The sequence below is a fragment of the Corvus brachyrhynchos genome, unplaced genomic scaffold (genome assembly GCF_000691975.1).
Source record: "Corvus brachyrhynchos isolate BGI_N302 unplaced genomic scaffold, ASM69197v1 scaffold18, whole genome shotgun sequence".
NCBI lineage: Eukaryota > Metazoa > Chordata > Aves > Passeriformes > Corvidae > Corvus > Corvus brachyrhynchos.
The window spans coordinates 1583098-1601778 of record NW_008246064.1 but is presented as its reverse complement, the minus strand read 5'-3'; the positions used below and the strand labels follow the sequence as shown (position 1 = coordinate 1601778).

At 52.1% G+C, this 18681-nt stretch overlaps 1 protein-coding gene and 1 long non-coding RNA gene across 3 annotated transcripts; one reads left to right on the top strand and one right to left on the bottom strand.

Annotated features, from left to right (window-relative positions):
* The first annotated feature begins 17 nt into the window (after window positions 1-17).
* On the top strand, window positions 18-12408 carry LOC108449750. The gene is made up of 2 exons (XR_001866029.1): window positions 18-98; window positions 11980-12408. It is a non-coding gene; the product is annotated as an uncharacterized LOC108449750 (long non-coding RNA).
* Window positions 3894-18452, bottom strand: HHATL (hedgehog acyltransferase-like). 2 transcript variants are annotated; one of them, XM_008643104.2, is made up of 12 exons: window positions 17696-18446; window positions 17394-17544; window positions 16698-16765; window positions 16260-16373; window positions 15905-16099; window positions 14645-14854; window positions 11247-11418; window positions 9689-9833; window positions 9323-9358; window positions 8409-8610; window positions 6309-6450; window positions 3894-5074 (listed from the first exon to the last, which is right to left on the bottom strand). In XM_008643104.2, the coding sequence occupies exons 2-12, from the start codon at window positions 17497-17499 to the stop codon at window positions 4947-4949; spliced, it is 1518 nt and encodes a 505-aa protein (XP_008641326.1). In that variant the 5' UTR covers window positions 17500-17544; window positions 17696-18446; the 3' UTR covers window positions 3894-4946. The 2 variants fall into 2 exon arrangements, with proteins under 2 accessions (XP_008641326.1, XP_017602250.1); XM_017746761.1 differs by lacking the exon at window positions 3894-5074 and adding an exon at window positions 5081-5234 and having other exon boundaries at window positions 17394-18452.
* Between the last annotated feature and the right edge of the window lie 229 nt (window positions 18453-18681).

Below are 18681 nucleotides of genomic sequence, written 5' to 3'. Positions count from 1 at the left end.
TGTCAGCTCATGAGTCACCACGGGGGGAGCAGGAGGTTTCACCGCCGTGACACCACAGGGGACGCGTGCGACCCGTGGGCTTGGGAAGCGGCCTCTGGGTGAGTCTAACAGCCCAATCTGCCTTTTGGGTCATGGGTGGCAAGGCTGGGACTTCCTCCTGATGATGCTAAATGGGCTGCTCCGAAAGTGCTGGACCTTTAGCTGTGCTAAAAATAGCCTGTGAAGTCAAAGCTGGAAAGATGCGCTAAGGGAGGGTCTTATGTGGGCTTTGTGGCATCCCAAACTCCAGCCAGCTCCCACACAGGGCTGCTTTGCTGCACAGGTTTGTCCTTTATTCTCCTCTAGAGTCACTTTTCAGGGGTCTGGAAGGGGGTGGCAAATGGAGGTAGAGCTGTTTAATTACAGCCCTGTATGGGATATGAGACCTGTGCTGGAAGTTATTTTAAAATTCTCTCTAAAGCAGGAGATTTGAGGACTGTGGGAGAGGGATGGCTCTTTTTCCCTGCAATAGGTGGTGGAGTCACCGTCCCTGGAGGTGTTTAAGGAAAGACTGGACATGGCACTCAGTGCCATGGTCTGGTTCAATCATAGGCTGGAGTCAATCCCAAGGCTCTTTTCCAGCCTCACTGATTCTGTGACTCCATCATACCTGCAAATGGGTCCCAGTGGCACAGTCTCTGGGCACCTTGGCACCAACAAATCCATCTTTTCCAGATCCTGGTGACAGAGAGAGTGTCCGAGGCAGAACAGAAGCAAAGGAAATGCAATGGTGGGCTTCAGCTCACAGATTAAGACATCTAAACACAAGTACCTTCTAGTAAATTGAGGGTGTTCTGCTCCGATCTTCTGGTTCATCACCCCCATGACGAAGTCTAGAGACACAGCAGGACAACCTGCCTGGCCTGGAGCCAATGCTCCATAGTGGCTGAGTTCTCCAGTGGCTCTTGTGTCCTGCTTGCCTGCCCATGGATGTCTAGGAAGTCCCATGGGTCCTGAAATGGCCAGTCCAGGTCCAGCTATTCCCACGGAGCTCACAAAGAAGCAAATTAGTTTTGACAGACACGGGCGAGCAGAGTAGCTATAATTATTTATACCTAGAGTAAAACTTGTGCATGAGTCTGTTTTATCTCTTACTGTGGACCCTCTGGGCTGTCTGACACTCAGTGATGGCACAGATTTAATTAACGATTTAATTAAGTCTATGAAAAAATATTAGCCACCATTCTTGGTGCATTTAAAGCCACATAACCCCTTACCCTGGCACGGATGTATTTATAAAAATTGCCATGGTGGTTGTTTTAGAAGTGGGAAGAGGGAGGGAGCTATACTGGTATGAAGCCCTTCTGTACTGGTGTGGTTCCAGCAGCATCTGGGAAGTACCAATATAGCAGGGAAATAATCTCAAGCTGTTTTCAGAGCTCACATCATAAGCTCTTCTGTGCTACTCATCTGTGATGGGATCAAACGCTGAGTGCTGATCTTTGAACTGGGTCGAACTTCAGGAATCTTTGCTCCCTGACATCTGGGGCTGGACACCCCCCTCCTCCTCTCTCTGCTCCCTCTGCATTAGCTCTGTACCATCCCAACTTTAATCCTGTGTTGTTGTGCCACCAGCCAGGATTTCCCCCCGCCCTCTGCCTTTAATCGCCCTTGAGCCCTGAGTTGTTTTCCTTTTCGTTGTGCTGCCATCTGAGTTTGGCTTCCTAATTCCCCACCCCACGAGATGCCGCTGCTAAAATGCAGCTACAGCCCTTCCCAGAGGAGCTCTGGGACCTGGTGGGTCTCTGGCATCTCCCAGGTTTGTGTTTCACCCAGGGAAAGGGCACTGTGCTGGTCCCAAACCTGCTCTGGGGACTCCATGGGCATCAGTGGCTTTGCTCAGCAGCTGGAGCAGCTCCAAGGCTTGGGGAAGCAGCCCTGGTTTTCCAAGAGCCTGGGTGCACTGTCCCCCAGACCTGACAGGGCCACAGCCAGGGATTTCCAATGACCAGTGGACTCCACCAGTCATTAAGTCTGTTCCCAAGTGGGCAATAGTCCCCCCAGGACATGGGAGAGGGTGAATGTCCTGGTTTTGTCTGGAACAGAGCTAATTTTCCTCCTTCAGTGCTGTGTTTTTCCTGAGTCAGGACGGGGATAATGTTGATAACTCACCCATGTTTTGGCTCTTACTGAGTCATTCTCACCCTGAGTCAAGGATTTTCCATGTCTCACGCTCTGCCAGTGAGGAGCTGCACCAAAAGCTGGGAAGCAGCGTGGCCAGGAGAGCTGACCTGATCTGGTCAGAGGGGTATTCCCTTCCACAGAACATCATTCCCAGTATATAAACTGTGGAAATGACCCAGGAGGGAGCCAACTTGCTGTCTGGGGACAGGCTGGGTGCCAGTCAGTGGGTGATGAGCAATTGTGTTGTACATCACTTTTTTCTCTTGGGTTCTGTCACTCTTTCTCCTCTCCTTATCATTATTATTATCGTCATTATCACTATGTTTGATTTCAAACGTTAAACTGTTCTTATCTCAACAGATTTACCTGTTCACCTCTTCTTTCTGATTCTCCTCTTTATGGCAGGGCGAGGAGGAGTGAGTGAGTGAGAAACTGTGTGGGATTAACAAACGACAGTGAGGATACATGGATACATCCTAGAGGGATGCAGTGTTGCAGGATCACTCCCTCCCCTACAAAATGTTCTAACAAAAAGGATGAATGCACGAATTTTAGCCATGTCAGCCTGAACAAGAAAGTGCCCAGTGCAGGGCTATTAACTGGGAATTTAATTGCAATAAATAATTGCTTTTCTTGGCTTCTTGGTTGAATTTTATGAAGGGGCAGGCAACAACCAGAGCAGATGAGATGCTCTTCTCCAGAGAGATGAGCAGTGGATAAATCCCATTCTACAGAGGCATTCAGGGACACTGAGGGTGTTCTGTGCAAGGCTGAGCTGGTTGAGATAGCACCAGGGTGCTCCTGCCCCACCAGACCTCCTAGGCTTGTCAGAGCAGTGAAAACTGAAGGGACAACTCCTGGAAAAGGAGGACAAAGCCCAAATTCTCCCACAAAGTGTCTCTGACAAATCACTCGCTGGGCTGGTCTCTAAGATTATCTCCTTCTGGCAGCTTCAGCAGATGCAGCTGCTGGGTAAATATAGACCCTTAGTGAATGGGCTATTTTCTCTCCTGGAGCATCCAAGTCAGGAGGGCAGTGCAGAGTCACTGGGCTTTGCATGTGAGTCACCCACTTCGACACTGGGAGGTGACTCTGTCCTCCCAGGCAGCCGCAGAGCTGAGCTGAGCCACCGCAGAGCCCTTGGTTTTGGCACCTCAGGGTGGTTCCACCTGTGCAAGGACACCCCCAGGGAGGGGAAGAGATGAATTTAGCCCTGCAGGAAGCACATGGTGGCAGAGCTGTTCGAATGGAAAAAGTAAACTTGGAATAATGGAGGTGCCAAGAAACACCTACAAAAAGTCCAGCAGCAATAGATGTGTCAAAAAGGGTTGTGCCTGGCATCTGGAGAGGTTTAGGGGATGTGACGAGATCCCACCAAGGCACAACACCTGCCCCTGACTCCCAGCATTGTTGGTCAGGCTGCCAGAAATAAAACAAACCCGGCTTCTAACCCCAAACCCATATGGGTGACAGTTTGCTGGCCACAGGCTCAACATACATACAAAAGCAGAGTCAAATTAAAGGTGAGTATGAATCGAGCTGCAGCCCAACCTTCAGTCTGGTGATGTCACCAAGGAGGGTTTCTGCTGAAGTCAGAAATACCTTGTGTCACTGTTTTTGGGGGGCAGGTGAGGACCTGCAAACAGATCCTTGTCCTCTCAGCTCCGGTGGCCGGGCGTTGCCGGGGGTGTCACCTGCAGCACAGCAGCGTAGCAGGGATGAGCAGCAGGTGCCAGAGTTATCCAACATTTATTGGCTACATAAATAAGTGACATTTATCAAGGACTTCACGAATTACTTTGGCAGAGCTGAAAGCTGGCTAGGAACCCATCCCGTTTCATCCACAGGGATGCACCAAGAGTCTCGACCCTCGTTGCAAAGGGGTCTGGATCCTGCCCTCACCAAACACCAACATCACTCAGACATAAGGCCACTGAGAGTTACTCTAAAGTGCAAGAGAGCCAGAGCTATTTTTCAGTTACAAACCCGCCTTTCCCCCAAGGCACCGTGTTTCACACACTCCCAAAGTCTATTTCTCCAAGGAGTCTCCCATGGCTTTCCCTCCACCACCCAGCCCCAAGTCCCTGCCCTTGATTCAGGGTTTTTCTCCTTTGGTTGTATTTACCTGTGTGCTCACTCAGCCCTACAGCCGTGGGCTTGGCACACCAAAGGCAGCTGAGGAAAGGGATGGGTGGCTGGAGATGAGCAAGGGTTGGCTACAGCACGTTCTGTCCCTCAGCCATGGGCAGGAATGTGACCTTAGACCTTTGTCCGCGGCATATAAAGAAATAGAGGTGGGGTTTGTCTTGAGTCCCAGGGCACGTGACACAGCAGGGTGGTTGTGGTGGCCACTTCATTCTCAGATCCAGCAGTGCAGGACCCTAAAAGTTCCAGCCATGGGACCTAGAGAGTCTCCTCTGGGCATCATGGGCTGTGGAAGAGTCTAGTGCTGGTGGACCAAGTGCTGTGGGGTGAAATCTCTGGGCCTGCACAATGTCAGAGGGTCAGAAAATTCATGGGCATGGCTCTGGCATGAAAGAAATGTCCTGGGAGCTGCCTCAGCATCCTGCCATGCCTGGGGAGCCTGTGAAATGCCCACTGTGCCTGATGGAAAATCTTTCCTGCAGCAAGGGGGTGACCTGTGCCTCCCAGGTGACTTCTACGTGGATGAGCTACAGCAGTCCGATTGCCAGGAGGGCTTGGAGAGCCCTGGCCAGTGGCTGGCCTGGCAGCAGTGGCTGGGAAGGGGACAAGGCTTCAGGACAAGCCTGCTGGTGCCTTCCCTACTCCACCTTTGCCTTGTCACCCTTCTCCTCCTCCTCCTCGATGGCCAGGATGCGCTCGCGCTCCTTGATCAGCTGCACTCCGCAGTACGTGATGAACCAGATGGACAAGGTGCTGACAGGGAAACCTGGAGCAGGGAGGGAGACACAGTCATCCAGGGCCTGTTAGCTTGCCTAACAATGCCAATCCTTCACCAGCACAGCTGCCTCTCAGGTGGGTTTGGGAGGTCCCACAAGCTCACGATGGCCAATGACGTTTTTCATCCTAGATCCAGCCCTGCAGCTTCACTGAGAGAAAAGGGAAATCCTCAGAATCTGATTTTAGATGAAGCTCACCTTGGTGCCTGAGCCCCACCATGGATTGCAGCTAACGTGGGGACATGCTGGAGGGGCTTTGAGCCCCTCTTACCCCCAGAAATCCTTCTGCTCCCCAAGTTCAGACATCATGGTTGACTTTCTGCCCATTGAACCTGCCCATGTCCATTGTGACTCAACACTGTGACCTTCTGGAAGCTTTGGGCCCCACTGATGCTGAGGATCAAGCCCAGCCTTGCCCTGGACTTAGTGGGGACACAGTGTCCGCCCAGGAAAATACATATTTTTGTCACTTACGTCAATGACAGAGCCCGAAGCTCTCCCTCCACTTAGGAAGGGTCTGACGGTGTTTGCAATCACAAATCCGGTATCCACAGCAGAGAGGTGGATCCAGGGTTTGTTCTTGCTAAAACAGGACCTCTGCAATGAATAATGCAACCAGCAAAAGCCACCGAGCTCAGCGGGCAGGCACTCCTGGCACACGGAGCCCAGAGTGTGACATTATCCATTCCCTAAGCCAGCCCCATCCCAGAGAGGATGGTTATTTATAGCTCAAGAAGACTTCAAAATAGTGCCACAACCCACTGATTAGAAATGTACAGACTGCAGGATGAGGATTTGTACCTGTCACCCTCAGGATGATGCAGGAATGTCTGCCGAAGCAGAGGAAATGAGGCAGGATGAGTAGATCCCTTTCTCCAGCAAGGGGACTGTTTCACAGGCAGGGTCTCAGGCCTGCTTGGTGAGGTGAATGTGACCCTTGCAGTGCTCCAGGGAGCCTAAACCAGTGTCAGGCTGTGCCAGGAGCTGTACAAGCACACCTGGAAGGCAGCTGGTACCACAGAACACCCAGTGAGGAGTGTGGGGGCTAAGAAACCACTGCCTGCACTTTTCCCATAAGAATTAAGGACATTGGGAGCAGCCACAAGCCAGTGGCCAGGACGCTTCGGACCCACAAGGACTCAAAATCCCAGTCCTCAGCTCCTGCACCAGTGTCCCCCCATTAAGACAGGGGTCTCTCAGTGGGGAAGGCTGGCAGCACCTTACCCATCACGAGGAGTCTCTTGGTCACCAGCAGTGCAAACTCCAGGCTGTTGAGAGCCAGGATGTTGTAGAGGATGATGGCCCAGAAGTTCACAGCCCCAAAAGCTGCCCTGATCCGCCGAGACATGGCCCCTGACATTTTGGCCTGTGGAGAGGAGAGGAGCAGAGGGAAAAGGGTCTGTAAGGAAAGGGGGGGACCAGTGCAACTCCAGGAAACTCCAGCTGGGATTCCAGAGAAGAGGCAAAAATCAGAGCAGCCTTTAGTGCCTCTGGGACAAAGAAATATAAGAACAAGGCAAAACTTCTGCTGTGGTGAATGAGGGTCCCTGGACTGTGTCCCATGGGTAAGGACAAGATGTTAGATAGTTTCATGATAATTGTAGAATCACAGACACATGGAGTGGTTTGGGTTGGAAAGGACCTTAAGGATCATCCAGTGCCACCCCTGCCATGGGCAGGGACACCTCCCACTAGCCCAGGTGGCTCCAAGCCCCAGTGTCCAGCCTGGTCTTGGACACTTCCAGGGATCCAGGGGCAGCCCCAGCTTCTCTGGGCACCCTGTGCCAGGGCCTCCCCACCCTCACAGGGAAGGATTTCTTCCCAAGATCCCATCTAACCCTGCCTTCTGTCAGTTTAAATCTATTTCTCCTTGTCCTGTCCCTCCACATCCTTGTCACAAGTCCCTCTCCAGTTCTCTCAGAGCCCCTTTAAAATGAAATGGTTGAGTCCTGCTTTCTCCACCTCTTGCCTTGGGTAAGCCACTCCTCAAGGCAGAAGAATCTGTTGTATTCCAGGATTATTGTTAGCCCTACGTGCAAATCACTCCTGGGTCTTGGTAAAAATATTTTCTTAGGAATTAAAAAAATTAAAAAAGCTCAAAACTAATGGCAGCAGCAGAGTGAAATTGTCACTGGCACATAATCTTCAGGATCAGCTGCTGTGAGTGGAGCAGGGAAGGAGTTTATAGCAGCCCTCAAAGAGCACGGTGAATCCCCAGGCCACTTGGTGCTGGGAATTGTGGTGCCGCAGGGAAGGAGATTTCACTGCCTGTGAGAGCCTTAATCTGATTAGGAGTTCAACAAGGAGAGCAAACAGGAGGATTGCTCTCCATGGTTTTTATTAAAAATAGATCTTTATTTACCCAGTTTAGGAGCTCCAGACTTTAGATTGGGAAAAAGAAATAAGGAACATAACTGTTTCCAGGATGGAGTTCCCTAAGTTTTGTTTCCAGTATGTCCCTGAGACACCTTGGTCCCAAACAGAGACAGGGCACTAAGCTTTGGAGTGTTTTAAAAATCATTTGTTCTAGCATCTAAACACTTGCTTTTAAAATAAATCAGATCAAAACCATTGAGAATGCCAAGATGCTTTGTAGAACAAGAAGAACAAATTATTCCTGTAAGGAAATACATAAACACTTCCCCACAGGATCATAGAATATGGACATTCCCCATGGAATATTCCCATGGGTTACCCCCATGTGCATAAACATATTTCCAAGGACAGACCTCATATTTTGTGTCCATCTTTGGCACTTTGATGCCTCATTGGAGATGCATTTCTGCTTCTCTTGGACCTCTTTTTTCCCCTCTGGGATCTCCTCCCCAACCTAAATTTCCTGTGAAGCATCACAGGGGCAGGAGTGTGCCGTGGGTGGGTGACAAAGTGCATAAAATGAAGGGACACAGAGCACCAGGACCGTGCTTCCCTTGCACAGTGCAGTAGCTGATCCCAAGGATTGTCCAGGGATGTCACCATCCCTGGAAATGTTCAAAAAAACGTGTGGCTATGGCACTTAGGGATGCAGTTTAGTGGTGAACACGGTGGTGGTGCTGAGTTGACAGTTGGGCTTGATGGTCTTTTCCAGCCTTAATGATTCCATGACTTTAAATGCCACAGGAAAAGAGCTTCAGGCCTCCACGCAGGAGGCCAGGCCATGGAGCTTCATGGCATCCTCAGGGATTCTGCTCTTCAGCCTCAGCTGAAAATCTGACTCCTACAAACCAGCGTGAGCTCCCTCCAGACACGGATATTTTTCAGCACCAGAGCTTGTCCCCAGCCCCCTTGTCCCCTCCCCATCCCCACTGCAGCCAAGCTCCTCACCTCCAGTCTGGCGAAGGGCCCCAGCTGGAAGAACTTCTGCACCCAGAGCTCGAAGTTGAGGCCGAAGCAGTTGAAGAGAGACCAGATGTAAACGACCTCGCAGGGCCCCAGCCACAGCGTGGTGATGGCGAAGGTGGAGATGCTGGCCACCAGCTCCTTCAGGATGTTGTCGTGGTTCTCTCCAATGTGGTCATACACGTATCTAAGGGCCAGGGAAGGTGGTTGGTGCTCCCTGTAGTCTGGGACACCCCTCTGGAGTCTCTTTTCCCAAGCTCCTCATGGGCAGGTCAGTCCAGGACACCCCAGTAAAACAGGGAGGATGTTCTGCTGACACATTCTTGCAATGAACTGATTTTTGCTGTGCCCCAACCGCTTGTGACTTGTGTTCCTACAAACCTATAAATGCTTGAGAACAAAATATCCACCTTTCCCCCTCTGGTGGGTAAAATTTGCTAGAACTTGGGGTCTCTGGAGCTGCAGGCTCTCTCAGACTTGCTGGTGCTCAGGGTCTTATCGCAGAGCAGCCACCTCCCTCAGTACAGGTTTGCTGGGGTGAACTCATGGATGAAGGGAGGTGAAGGGCTGAGGGAGATGAAGATGGAGCTACAGGACTCAGTTCCCCTTTCCTCCTAGAGAAATATAAACCTGGCTCTCCCTCCTCTGAGGGAATGCTAAACCCACCAGACTTACAGGGATTTTGGGACAGGACTCTTCTATTCCTAGTTTTGGAGGAGGGGACTGTTGCTCTTTGTGCAATAAATTCAACGGGTTTGGGGTTAAACAGAGCAAATAGTGGCATTTATCCAGAAGACAGGACAGCCCAGCTTTGGGATGAACAGCATGTGATGCTTCACTGCTCTGGGATGGAAAGGAAGACCCTGAACCAGACCAGAGGTGGTGGATTGGACACTTACTTGCAGAGCCAGTCATTAATCCCTCTGTCAAAATGCCTAAAACAGGATAAGGACATGTTAAAACACACAATGATGACAAAAACCTGTTAAAACAGAGAAAACACCCAATCCCTGGCAAGGCACAACTTGGACCTTGCTCACAGAAGCCCTCCATGCTCCTTCCTTGGACCACTGCCATTACAGATGAGGTTTAACTTCTCTCCTTATCTTTTGCTTCCTGCCTGGAAGCAAATACTTCCCTGGGCTATGGCCAGGTCTAGACTACAATTTCAGGTGGTCTCCAACTCACAGACCAGCTGCCCAGGACAGCCCAGTCCTTCGTGCAGGTTCTCAAATGCTCTCCGTTCATGCTCGCGGGGTACTCACGTTTCGGCAAAGACGTAGAGCATGGTGATGCATTTTGGGGGCTGGGGTGGGTCCAGGTGGTCCAGTCTGGCGATGGTGTTGATGACCCCAAACATGACAGCAGCTTTCACCCAGTCATACACCAAATTGGAGTAGGCCAGGCCAGCTGGAGCAAAAATGGGAGTCAAATGGGGGAAAAGGAGCATGGAATGACGCATCAGGATTTCTGGGGATATCATGGCCCATGGGAGCATGGAGTCTATTGCAACAAATATAACATCAAGAAGACACTCACTGCCGTGTTGGACCAGCAAATCTTTTGAAACTAAGTTTTTTAAGAGGCTTGAACCAAAGCACAATCTCTTCTTGAGGTATTTGAGAGCAAACTGCTTATTGGTCTTGGTGAAGAAATTCTGTTTATACAGTCATTTATTCCATCATTGTTCCTTCCCTCTGAGGCTTGTTAAGCTGTGATGAAATTATCACAGTTCTCAGGTCTGACCTCTGAGGTTTTTTTGGCACCTCCATCAAAATTCCTCCCACCCCGGCTCCCTCTGGCCATGGATGTAACGTCGATGTTACAGCAGAGCCAGGGCCAGGACCTCTGATTTAAAGAGGTGTCTGACACTGGGGAACAAACCCTGCAGGAACAGCCACTAAAGACTTCAAATGTCTCTGCAAACAGGAGCTAAAATGCACCCATCTTGGTGGGATCCAGCTCCCAGACTAAGGGATGCTCCCACCGTGGGCCAGGCAGGGGTGGTCAGTCAGAAGAGCTCAGCTCCCTCTGGAGTAACCTGGGATCAGTCCATCCACGACTCTTGGGACACCCTAAAGCAATGTTAGTGACATTCCAGCTGCGTTAGGATTTTATCCTGGTCTCCAGATGCCACTCTGGAGAGATATGAGGCTCCTCCAGCCCCTGCTTTTCCTCTGCTGTGTGGTCGTGTCTGAAATGCTGCCATCAGACATGGATTTGACCAGCTGGAATCCTCCATCCAGCTGCCAGCCAAAGGCCAGTGCTGCTACCATCACTTATCCTGGGAATTTGCCTTCTGGAAATCTCTGGTCCAGCCCTGCTTGGAGAACACCCAACTTTAAATAGAGATTTGTTGCTCTGGACATTGTTCATTTAAGTGTTGAATATGACTCTTTTGGGATCATCTGTAACCCATCTGGGCACCAACTCCAGTGTTTGACTGCTCTGTGGACACCATTCCTTACATGCACTCAGGCTTTGCCTTTCTGCACGTGGTTTGCTGTGCCCTGCTGATTTTTTGGAGGTGCTGAGCTCCCTTCCAGTCCAAAGGCAACAAAAATGTCTTGGTGCTCAGCTTCCTAAATGCCAAACTAAACAATTTACCCTGTGAAAAGGTCAGACCAACACCAGGTATCCTTTCCAGGGCTGCCCAACCCCAGCTCTGTGGGTGGCCAGGGGGAGGATGAGGGGTTTTTACTCAAACCTGTCCAACACAGACATTCCCAAAGCCTCTCAAGGGGGGTGGATGGAGATCTGGATCACTCACCACTGCTTTGGAGCTGAGTACAGGGGTGAACGTGCCCGAGCACGGCCACTCACCCAAGGACCAGTCCGAGAGGCGGTTCACGAACTTCAGGTCGGAAGGGAGGGTGAGGATGTAGAAGAAGTGGAAGAAGATGTCCACAGCCACGATGGCCCCAGCATGGAGCAGGGCATTGACTCGAATGCTCTTCATCTCGTCGTCCTTGCGCCTCAGCTCTGGGGTGCTCACCTGCAGGGAGGGACAAACCAGGGTGGGGCTGAGGACAGGGACAGGATGGGCAGCATTCCTTCATCCAGAAGGATGATCAAGTCCAAGTAGGAATGGATTCATCACTCGCCTTTAGAAATCACACCATGGTCTATGTGGCCCAAATTTCCACTGGTTAAGGAAGACCCAAGGACTGGCTCAGGTGAGCACATCCACAAGGAGCAGGACATATGTCACCCAGAGCACCCCTCCCACACCCCCCGTGCTGAGGACAGCAGGGATGTCCCTCCTGCATCGCCCTCCTGGTCCCATCTCTGGGGTTTCCAGCAGAGCAGGCATGTGGTGAGACAGAGCAGTGACAGGTCTGGCTGTACTCAGGACTCCAGGTGCGGTGAAATCCACGCTGACCAGGGAGCTGCCAGGGTTTCATGCTCATTCTGCAGCAACATGCTCAGAAAAGGCTTCAGGACAGCCCCTTGCACAGGTCACTAAGAGGGAGCAAATGCTTGCACCCGTCACATCTCCAGGATGGATTCCAGGGTTGGAATCCCAACCTGACAGCTCTGCTGTATTTTTGTCCAGGGTCGTCTGGGAGAAGGAGGAGGAGAACTGATGCTCTCTGAAGCTCCTGCTGCGGATCTGGCTGTCAGTGAGAGGGAGAATTGCTCGAGGGGCCGTCCCGAATCGGTGGGACCTGATTGATGGGGATTTCATCTCTGCTGTGTCTTGCATGAACAGGGGCTGGGGTTTGCCTCCAGGAGCTGTCACATCTCTGGTTGTTGTCATATAAACATCACCAGAGTGAGCTCTCAGGATTACACGGGGCAGAGCCGTGTCCTTGCTTCCCCACATCGCCGTAAAATTGCTGCTGTATTCAAAATCCTCTTATGTTTATTACTTCCCCTTTATTCCGTGAGAGAGGTGGGAGCTCTCCCTGCATAATCCACAGGCTGCTGCACCAGCCCTGTTGTCAAATCCAGATGATTCCTGAGAATTAAAGCCTCTGCCAGATTTTTGTTTGTGTCTGTTAAGTACCAGGTGCTTTAAGGATACAAAGAGGTCGCTGGACCCTGAGCTGAGGGAGGACAGGGTCTGCCATGGAGCTGTGTGGGAGGACACAGAACCCTCCTTCCATGGAATCACAGAATGGCTGAGGTTGGAAAAATCCATTCAGATCATTGAGTCCAACCATTAATCCAGCACTGCCAAGCCCATCACTAAAACACATCCCCAAGTGCCACATCCACACATCTTTGAAATACCTTCAGGGATGGTGACTCCACCATCCCTGGGGCAGCCTGTTCCAATGCTTGACAACCATTTCCTTGTAGAAAATATTCCTAATATCCGATCCAAGCCTCCCCTGGTGCAACTTGAAGTTGTTTCCTCTCATCCTCGAGTCTGTGTGTGGTGCCAGCACTTGGCCACCACCCCCTTGGGATCAGGGCTGTGTCCCCCACATTCCCAACCCTATAGAAGGGAATTTGTTCCCTTGATCTCATTAAGAAAGATGCTTTTCCACCCAAATTTGGCTGGCCAAGCCCTGGTACAGGTGAGTTCCCATCTCACATAGGGATGCAAGAGCTCCACCAGGATGTAAGACCAGTAGGATCCAAAGGGACAGATCAGATCTCTAACTGGGCCATACATCCCACCCTGGGGAAGGGCTCTATCTGCCTCCTGCCCTAATTGCTCTTGGGCAATTAAGAATTCACCTCTGCAGCCAGCCGCAGCTCCAGCAGTGCAGGGGGGATGTAGCCAGGAGATGGCAGTGGTGGCCAGGCCAAGCCAGGACCCCAGGCCAGGGCAGGGGAAAGGGTTTGGAGACTTAATCCTTGTGCCTTTGGGGTGAGCGTTTGAAGCAGCAGAGAGGGGAATTGCTTGTTAAGTGGCTTCAGACATCCTGATTGGGGGCTGTGCAAAGGAGCAGGAAATAAAACTCCCCCTGGATCCAGCTCTGCAGGAGCAGTGGGAGTTCAGGTGTTGGAGGCATGGGGAGTTTAACATCCTCATTTATAAGGACCTGGCTGCATCCCTGAAGGGGTCACCAGAGCTGACCTTATGATCTTCGGGGTCAAATGCTCTAAAAATCCTTTTTAATATGTCCAGTAAGATCCAAGGGCACTCGTTCCTTTTAAGAGGCACCATGAGGTTGTTAATTCCACAGGTGATGAGCAGGCAAGGAGCAGGGCTTGGATCGTGGCTCGTGCTGGTCACATGCCTTTCTTAGGCAAACAGAACCAGCCCCACACATGAGAGAAGGTGCTGGGCTGGTGAGTCTTTGATCTCCTCCTCACCATGAGGCTCTGGCTGCTCTCCCCCAGCCTGGGCTGGTTTTTCCTCTGAACTCACAAATGTTTTTCCAAAACATTCTTGTACCCAGGCATCAATTTGGGTCCAAAAACTCGATGTAGCTGTTCTTCTGCAGAAGGACCCAGGGACATGGTAGGAATCCTCCGCAGCATCAGTGCTGACCAAACACCTCCCTTTCCAGCATCACCAGTTTGATTTGGTGGCCAAGGCTGATCCTTGGTGTAGGAGGAGTTTGAGGTGGGAAGAGTGAGGGGGGACACAGCACTGCAGGTTTCCTGGATCTTGGACTGTGGAGCAGCTCTAGAGGTCAGTCCCAGCCCAGGCTTCTGCTGGTGTTTTCCAGAGCTGTTTGGAGCCTGCTCGTCTAAAAGCTCTCTTGGTTGTATGGAACAGGCAAAGACTTGGAGCATCAGGGTATTTCATGGAGCCCCTGATTGCTGGAACTCAACTTCCACCCAATCGTATTTATTTCCTGGGAAATAACTTGGTTTAAAGACACACAGGCCACTCCTGGAAACTCCTGCTCCCTGGGTGAAGTAGCTGGATGCAAATGGAGACTGTCCTTGCTGTCACAGCCTGCAGAGGTCCCACGGGTGAGCACCATACGTGTGGCCCTCACCATGAAGGTCCTGGGGTGACAACACGAGGAAACTGAGGCACTGAGCAGTGCAGATGTCCAGTGGGCAAGGACATCACAGCAAGATCCTCCATTGTCAGTGAAAAGGGCCAAAAAAACCCAAAAGAAGGTTAAAAATCCATCAGTTGATGCCCTTCCCTGCAAAAATGCACAGCCACAGACTACAGGTGACCACAAGAAGTTCTACAACCATTTGCACCTTCATTGTGGCAAAAGATGGATTTTTGAAGACATTAAACCAAAAAAAACCAAAACTGGGGAGAAGTCCTGCTCCAGCCTGGCCTCAGGATCACTCACCTGGGCATGGAACTGGTCAAACGTCATGACAGGCCCAAAGAAGAAGAATGGGAGGTAGAAGTTGTACTTGAGGAGGTCGAAGATGGAGTAGATGCCCTCTTCCTTCTTGGAGCTCTCGAGGGCAAAGCTCATGCAGCGCATGATGGTGAAGGTGCATCCTCCATAGAAAAGGACATCTTGGAGGTCAAAAGCTCCTGTTACAAACCCGCTCTGGACAAGAAACAGAGAGTTACCACCAGGAGTGTGGTGTCACTTCTGTGCTCCCTCGCTTTTGGGGACACCACTCCTGGGGCAGCAGAAATGGTTTGAGTTGGAAGGAACCTTAAAGTCCATCCCATGGGCAGGGACACCTCCCACTAGCCCAGGGTGATCCAAACCCCATCCAATCTGGCCTTGGACACTTCCAGGGATCCAGGGGCAGCCTCAGCTGCTCTGGGCACCCTGTGCCAGAGCCTCCCCACCCTCACAGGGAGGAATTTTTTCCTAACATCTCATCTAACCCTGACCTCCTTCAGTTTAGTTTTCAGTTCAAGAAAAACCTCTAATTATGCTCTGACACCAATTGTCTCTGAAGTTAATGAGCTGAAAAGAGGAAACTGGGGCTCGATTTCCCAGCTGGCTCCTGCAGCTCAGAGCAGTCAGGAAGTGGCAGATCCTCTTGGCCGTGTCACCAAGCAGCTGTTGGTCACACAGGCTTTGGTCTGGGGTGGCAATGTCACCCTGTCACAGGTGTCCCCAGGGAGTAAAGCAGAGCCAGCACATGGTCGATGGAGAGAGAAGGGACACATCTATGGTGGCAGGGAGAGGCAGCATTGTCCTGCTGAGAGACTGAATATTTTAATAAGGTCCTTCCCGGGCTTTTCTCCACCCAGCAGTGAGAGAAAATCTTAACTAGGCTTTGACCTAAAAGATGGGCATTGCTGAATCCATCCCAGCTGCGTGTTACTACTGGGGAAACTGAACCACAGGGCAGCCACAGGCTGATAAGTTGTTGCCTGGGCAGCAAGAAGGACCCAGATGCCTTTTGTACTGGAACAACATGAAGCCACCAAAACATGGCATAATCACTGTGGGATTTATTCCCAAACTCGGCACCTCAACAGTCCCCTCCCTCTCACACACTGTGGGAGCTCTGATGCAGCCAGGAGAAATGACCAGGGTCTAGGGCTGCCCCTGGAGCCCTCCCTGGGGATAAACCCAAGGAGATGGACACCAGATGGCCTGGAAAAGAGGCGGACACATAGCCAGGACAGCACCCACCTGCCACGAGCCGAACGGCTCCACCTTGAAGGAGGCAAGGCAGCAGAGCCCAGCCACGTAGCAGAGCCACTTCTGCTTGGCCAGCGCCACCGAGTAGAGGACCAGGCAGTGGGACAGGATGATCATCAGGTAGACTGGCCCCATGCTGCCCAGCACGGCCAGGACCCCGTAGATCATGTACATCACAGCCCGGTGCTGGGGAGAGAGCAGCCGTGGTCAGCAGGGTGAAAGCCCTAACCCTGCTCCCCCTAGCCCAGAACATCCCCCCATCCCAGAGCATCCCCCAAAACCTCTTCCACAGGTGCCAGGCCACCCCTGGTGCTCTCAAATCCATGCCACCACATCCCTGGCTCACCTGTGGCACAGTCATGGAGCAGACCTTGCCGAAGAGGACGTGTCCCGAGAGGGCGAAGATGATGACATTCCTGAACGAGGTGAACCACATCATCCACTCGAAATCGGCCACGTCCTGCAGGAGCAGCACCAGGCACTTTAAACTGCCCCCAGCCCCACAACTTTTAAAGCCTTTTCTGCCCATTTTCCACCCAAGGACTCCCGAGCACTTTAGCTGGGACATAAAACCCCGGAGGGGCGTGCAGAGGTCGCTCATCCCGGCGTACACAAAGCGGAGCATCCACAGCCCTGCAGGGCTGGTGTTTCCCCCACTAATTTAGGGAGAAAAATACGAGTTACATGGACTTTGCAAAAGTGTGTCAGCAGCAGAAATCCAGCTCTCTGTCTCCACTGACCAGGCTGTCTGTAGCTAGAAAAGCCTGAGCCCTTCCTCACTCACCATCTTTCTGCCGAAGTAGTGCCAGCCTGGCTTTATGCCATCCCGAAAGGCCTTTCTGTTCATGCTGTCTGCAAAAGAACCAGAGTTACAAGGAGAGAAACAGCTCTGGGAAACGGGATCCATGTTCAAGCCAGGCAGGGAACCTTCATCGTTGTGATAATGAGCTAGCAGGGCTCAAATGCCCTATCCCAAAAGTGCCTGATTGCCATGGACAACCAAAATAGTCAGTGGCCACAGGTTTCTGCAGGAATTTTCAGCAAAGCCTTTTTCTCACTACACATCCCATGGCTGATCACATGAAATTTTCGGGTTTGTGGGCTTCCAAACGAAAACCAAACAAACACTCCCCAAAAGGTCAAAAACAAATAAAAAAAAACCCCAAACAAAAAAAATCCCAAACCAAAACAAACACAAAACCCCCAAGAAAAAAACAAATACAAAAGGGAATTAGCCCTGTGTAGGCAGGGTGCTGGTTGCCTGTTTTGGCACTGCCTGGAGACCTGTGACATCCCACAGCCTCTTGCCCTGAGCAGTTGGAAGTAGGGACAAGAAAGCAAGGCAAAAATCCCTTTAAAAAGGATTTCCAAGCTGTTCTCTGCAACAATCAAAGCCAGAGATCTGCTGCTGGTATCAACAGCTGTAAAAGCAGGCACCTTACACCCATCCTCCCTCCCGGGGATGTGATGGGAGCGTTACCTCTGGATGCCTCGAAGATCCCGCTGCCGCTGTAGAGCACAGCACAGGTCACCACGAGAGCATAAAACCCCAGCTCGTAGCTGGGGAGCATCGCTTTAACCCCCATGGTGGGAGGTCACAGCCCCGGCCGGCACGAGGGAGGGATCCAGACCTGGGAAAGGGAGAGAGGAGAGGGAGGAAAACCAGGAGTGAGAGCTCACCTGCCCTCATACTCCTCAAACACCCTGAATTCCTTCTGCTCCTCCCCAGCTCTGCTTTGTGGGCTTCCCTGGAGGCTGAAGGGAAGGAGAAGAGGGTCACACCTGGGGCTGAGCCCCGGGGCACAACTCAGGTGCGAAGAGGTTCCCGCAAACCCCACCCGGGAGCCAGGATTTGGGGCAGCTCAGCCAGGTGCTCCTGATGAGGGGTTCTTCCCATCTATCGCCATGTTGAGAGCTGCTCCAGGATGCCAGCTGTCCAGGATGGGGTTCCTCCGGTGTGTCTCTGGTGTCCCCACCTCTAATTCCTAGTGGGATCCAGGATAGAGCACGGGGACACCACTGGCGGAGGGGACGCGATGGGTTTCCCCACCTCCTCTGCCCTGGGCTGCCTCACTTTCTGCTGGGCATTTGCCCAACCTCCGGCTCTTGGGGGGCTCCCAAAGCCCTGTGGTCCCTAATTTGTCCCGGCCGGGAGCCTTTAGGACCCCGCAGACACGGCCGAGCCCCCCGGCGGCATCCGCAGCGCTCGGGGGATGGCGACATCCAGCCCTGCAATTAGCCCTGGGCTAATTACTCCTGCCGAGGCTAATTAACCTCGGCGAGACGTGCCTTACAGCTCCGCAGCCTCCTCACTGCCTGTCCGGCAGCTGCCAGAACACGGCTCAGGGCTGGAGCAGGCGGGATGCGGGATGCGGGGGGACAGGGACAGGGACACCCTCCCTCGGCGCTGCCACCCCCCACCTGAGAGCGCTGAAGGGATTAAGGCGTAAAAGGAGCCTCGGTCACCCTCAGCTTTGGCATCCGCGTCGCAAAGCTTCTGCGGTTATTCAAATAATTCCATAGAACAATTAAAATCATATTAAAATTATTGGTTTAATTTCAAACGTTTATTTTTTGTTTGGTCGCCGAGGTTTTTAAGCGGGGCAAGGGAGTCCTTACCAGCGATGCGGGGTGACCCCATCTCCCCCCGGCGTGGACCAAACGCGTTTGCCGGGGGGAATTTTGGGCTCATCCCAGGGGGAATTTCGGGGGTCGCCCCGCGGTCACTCCCGGTGCGGGGCCGCTGCGGACGGGCGCTGCCACCCACG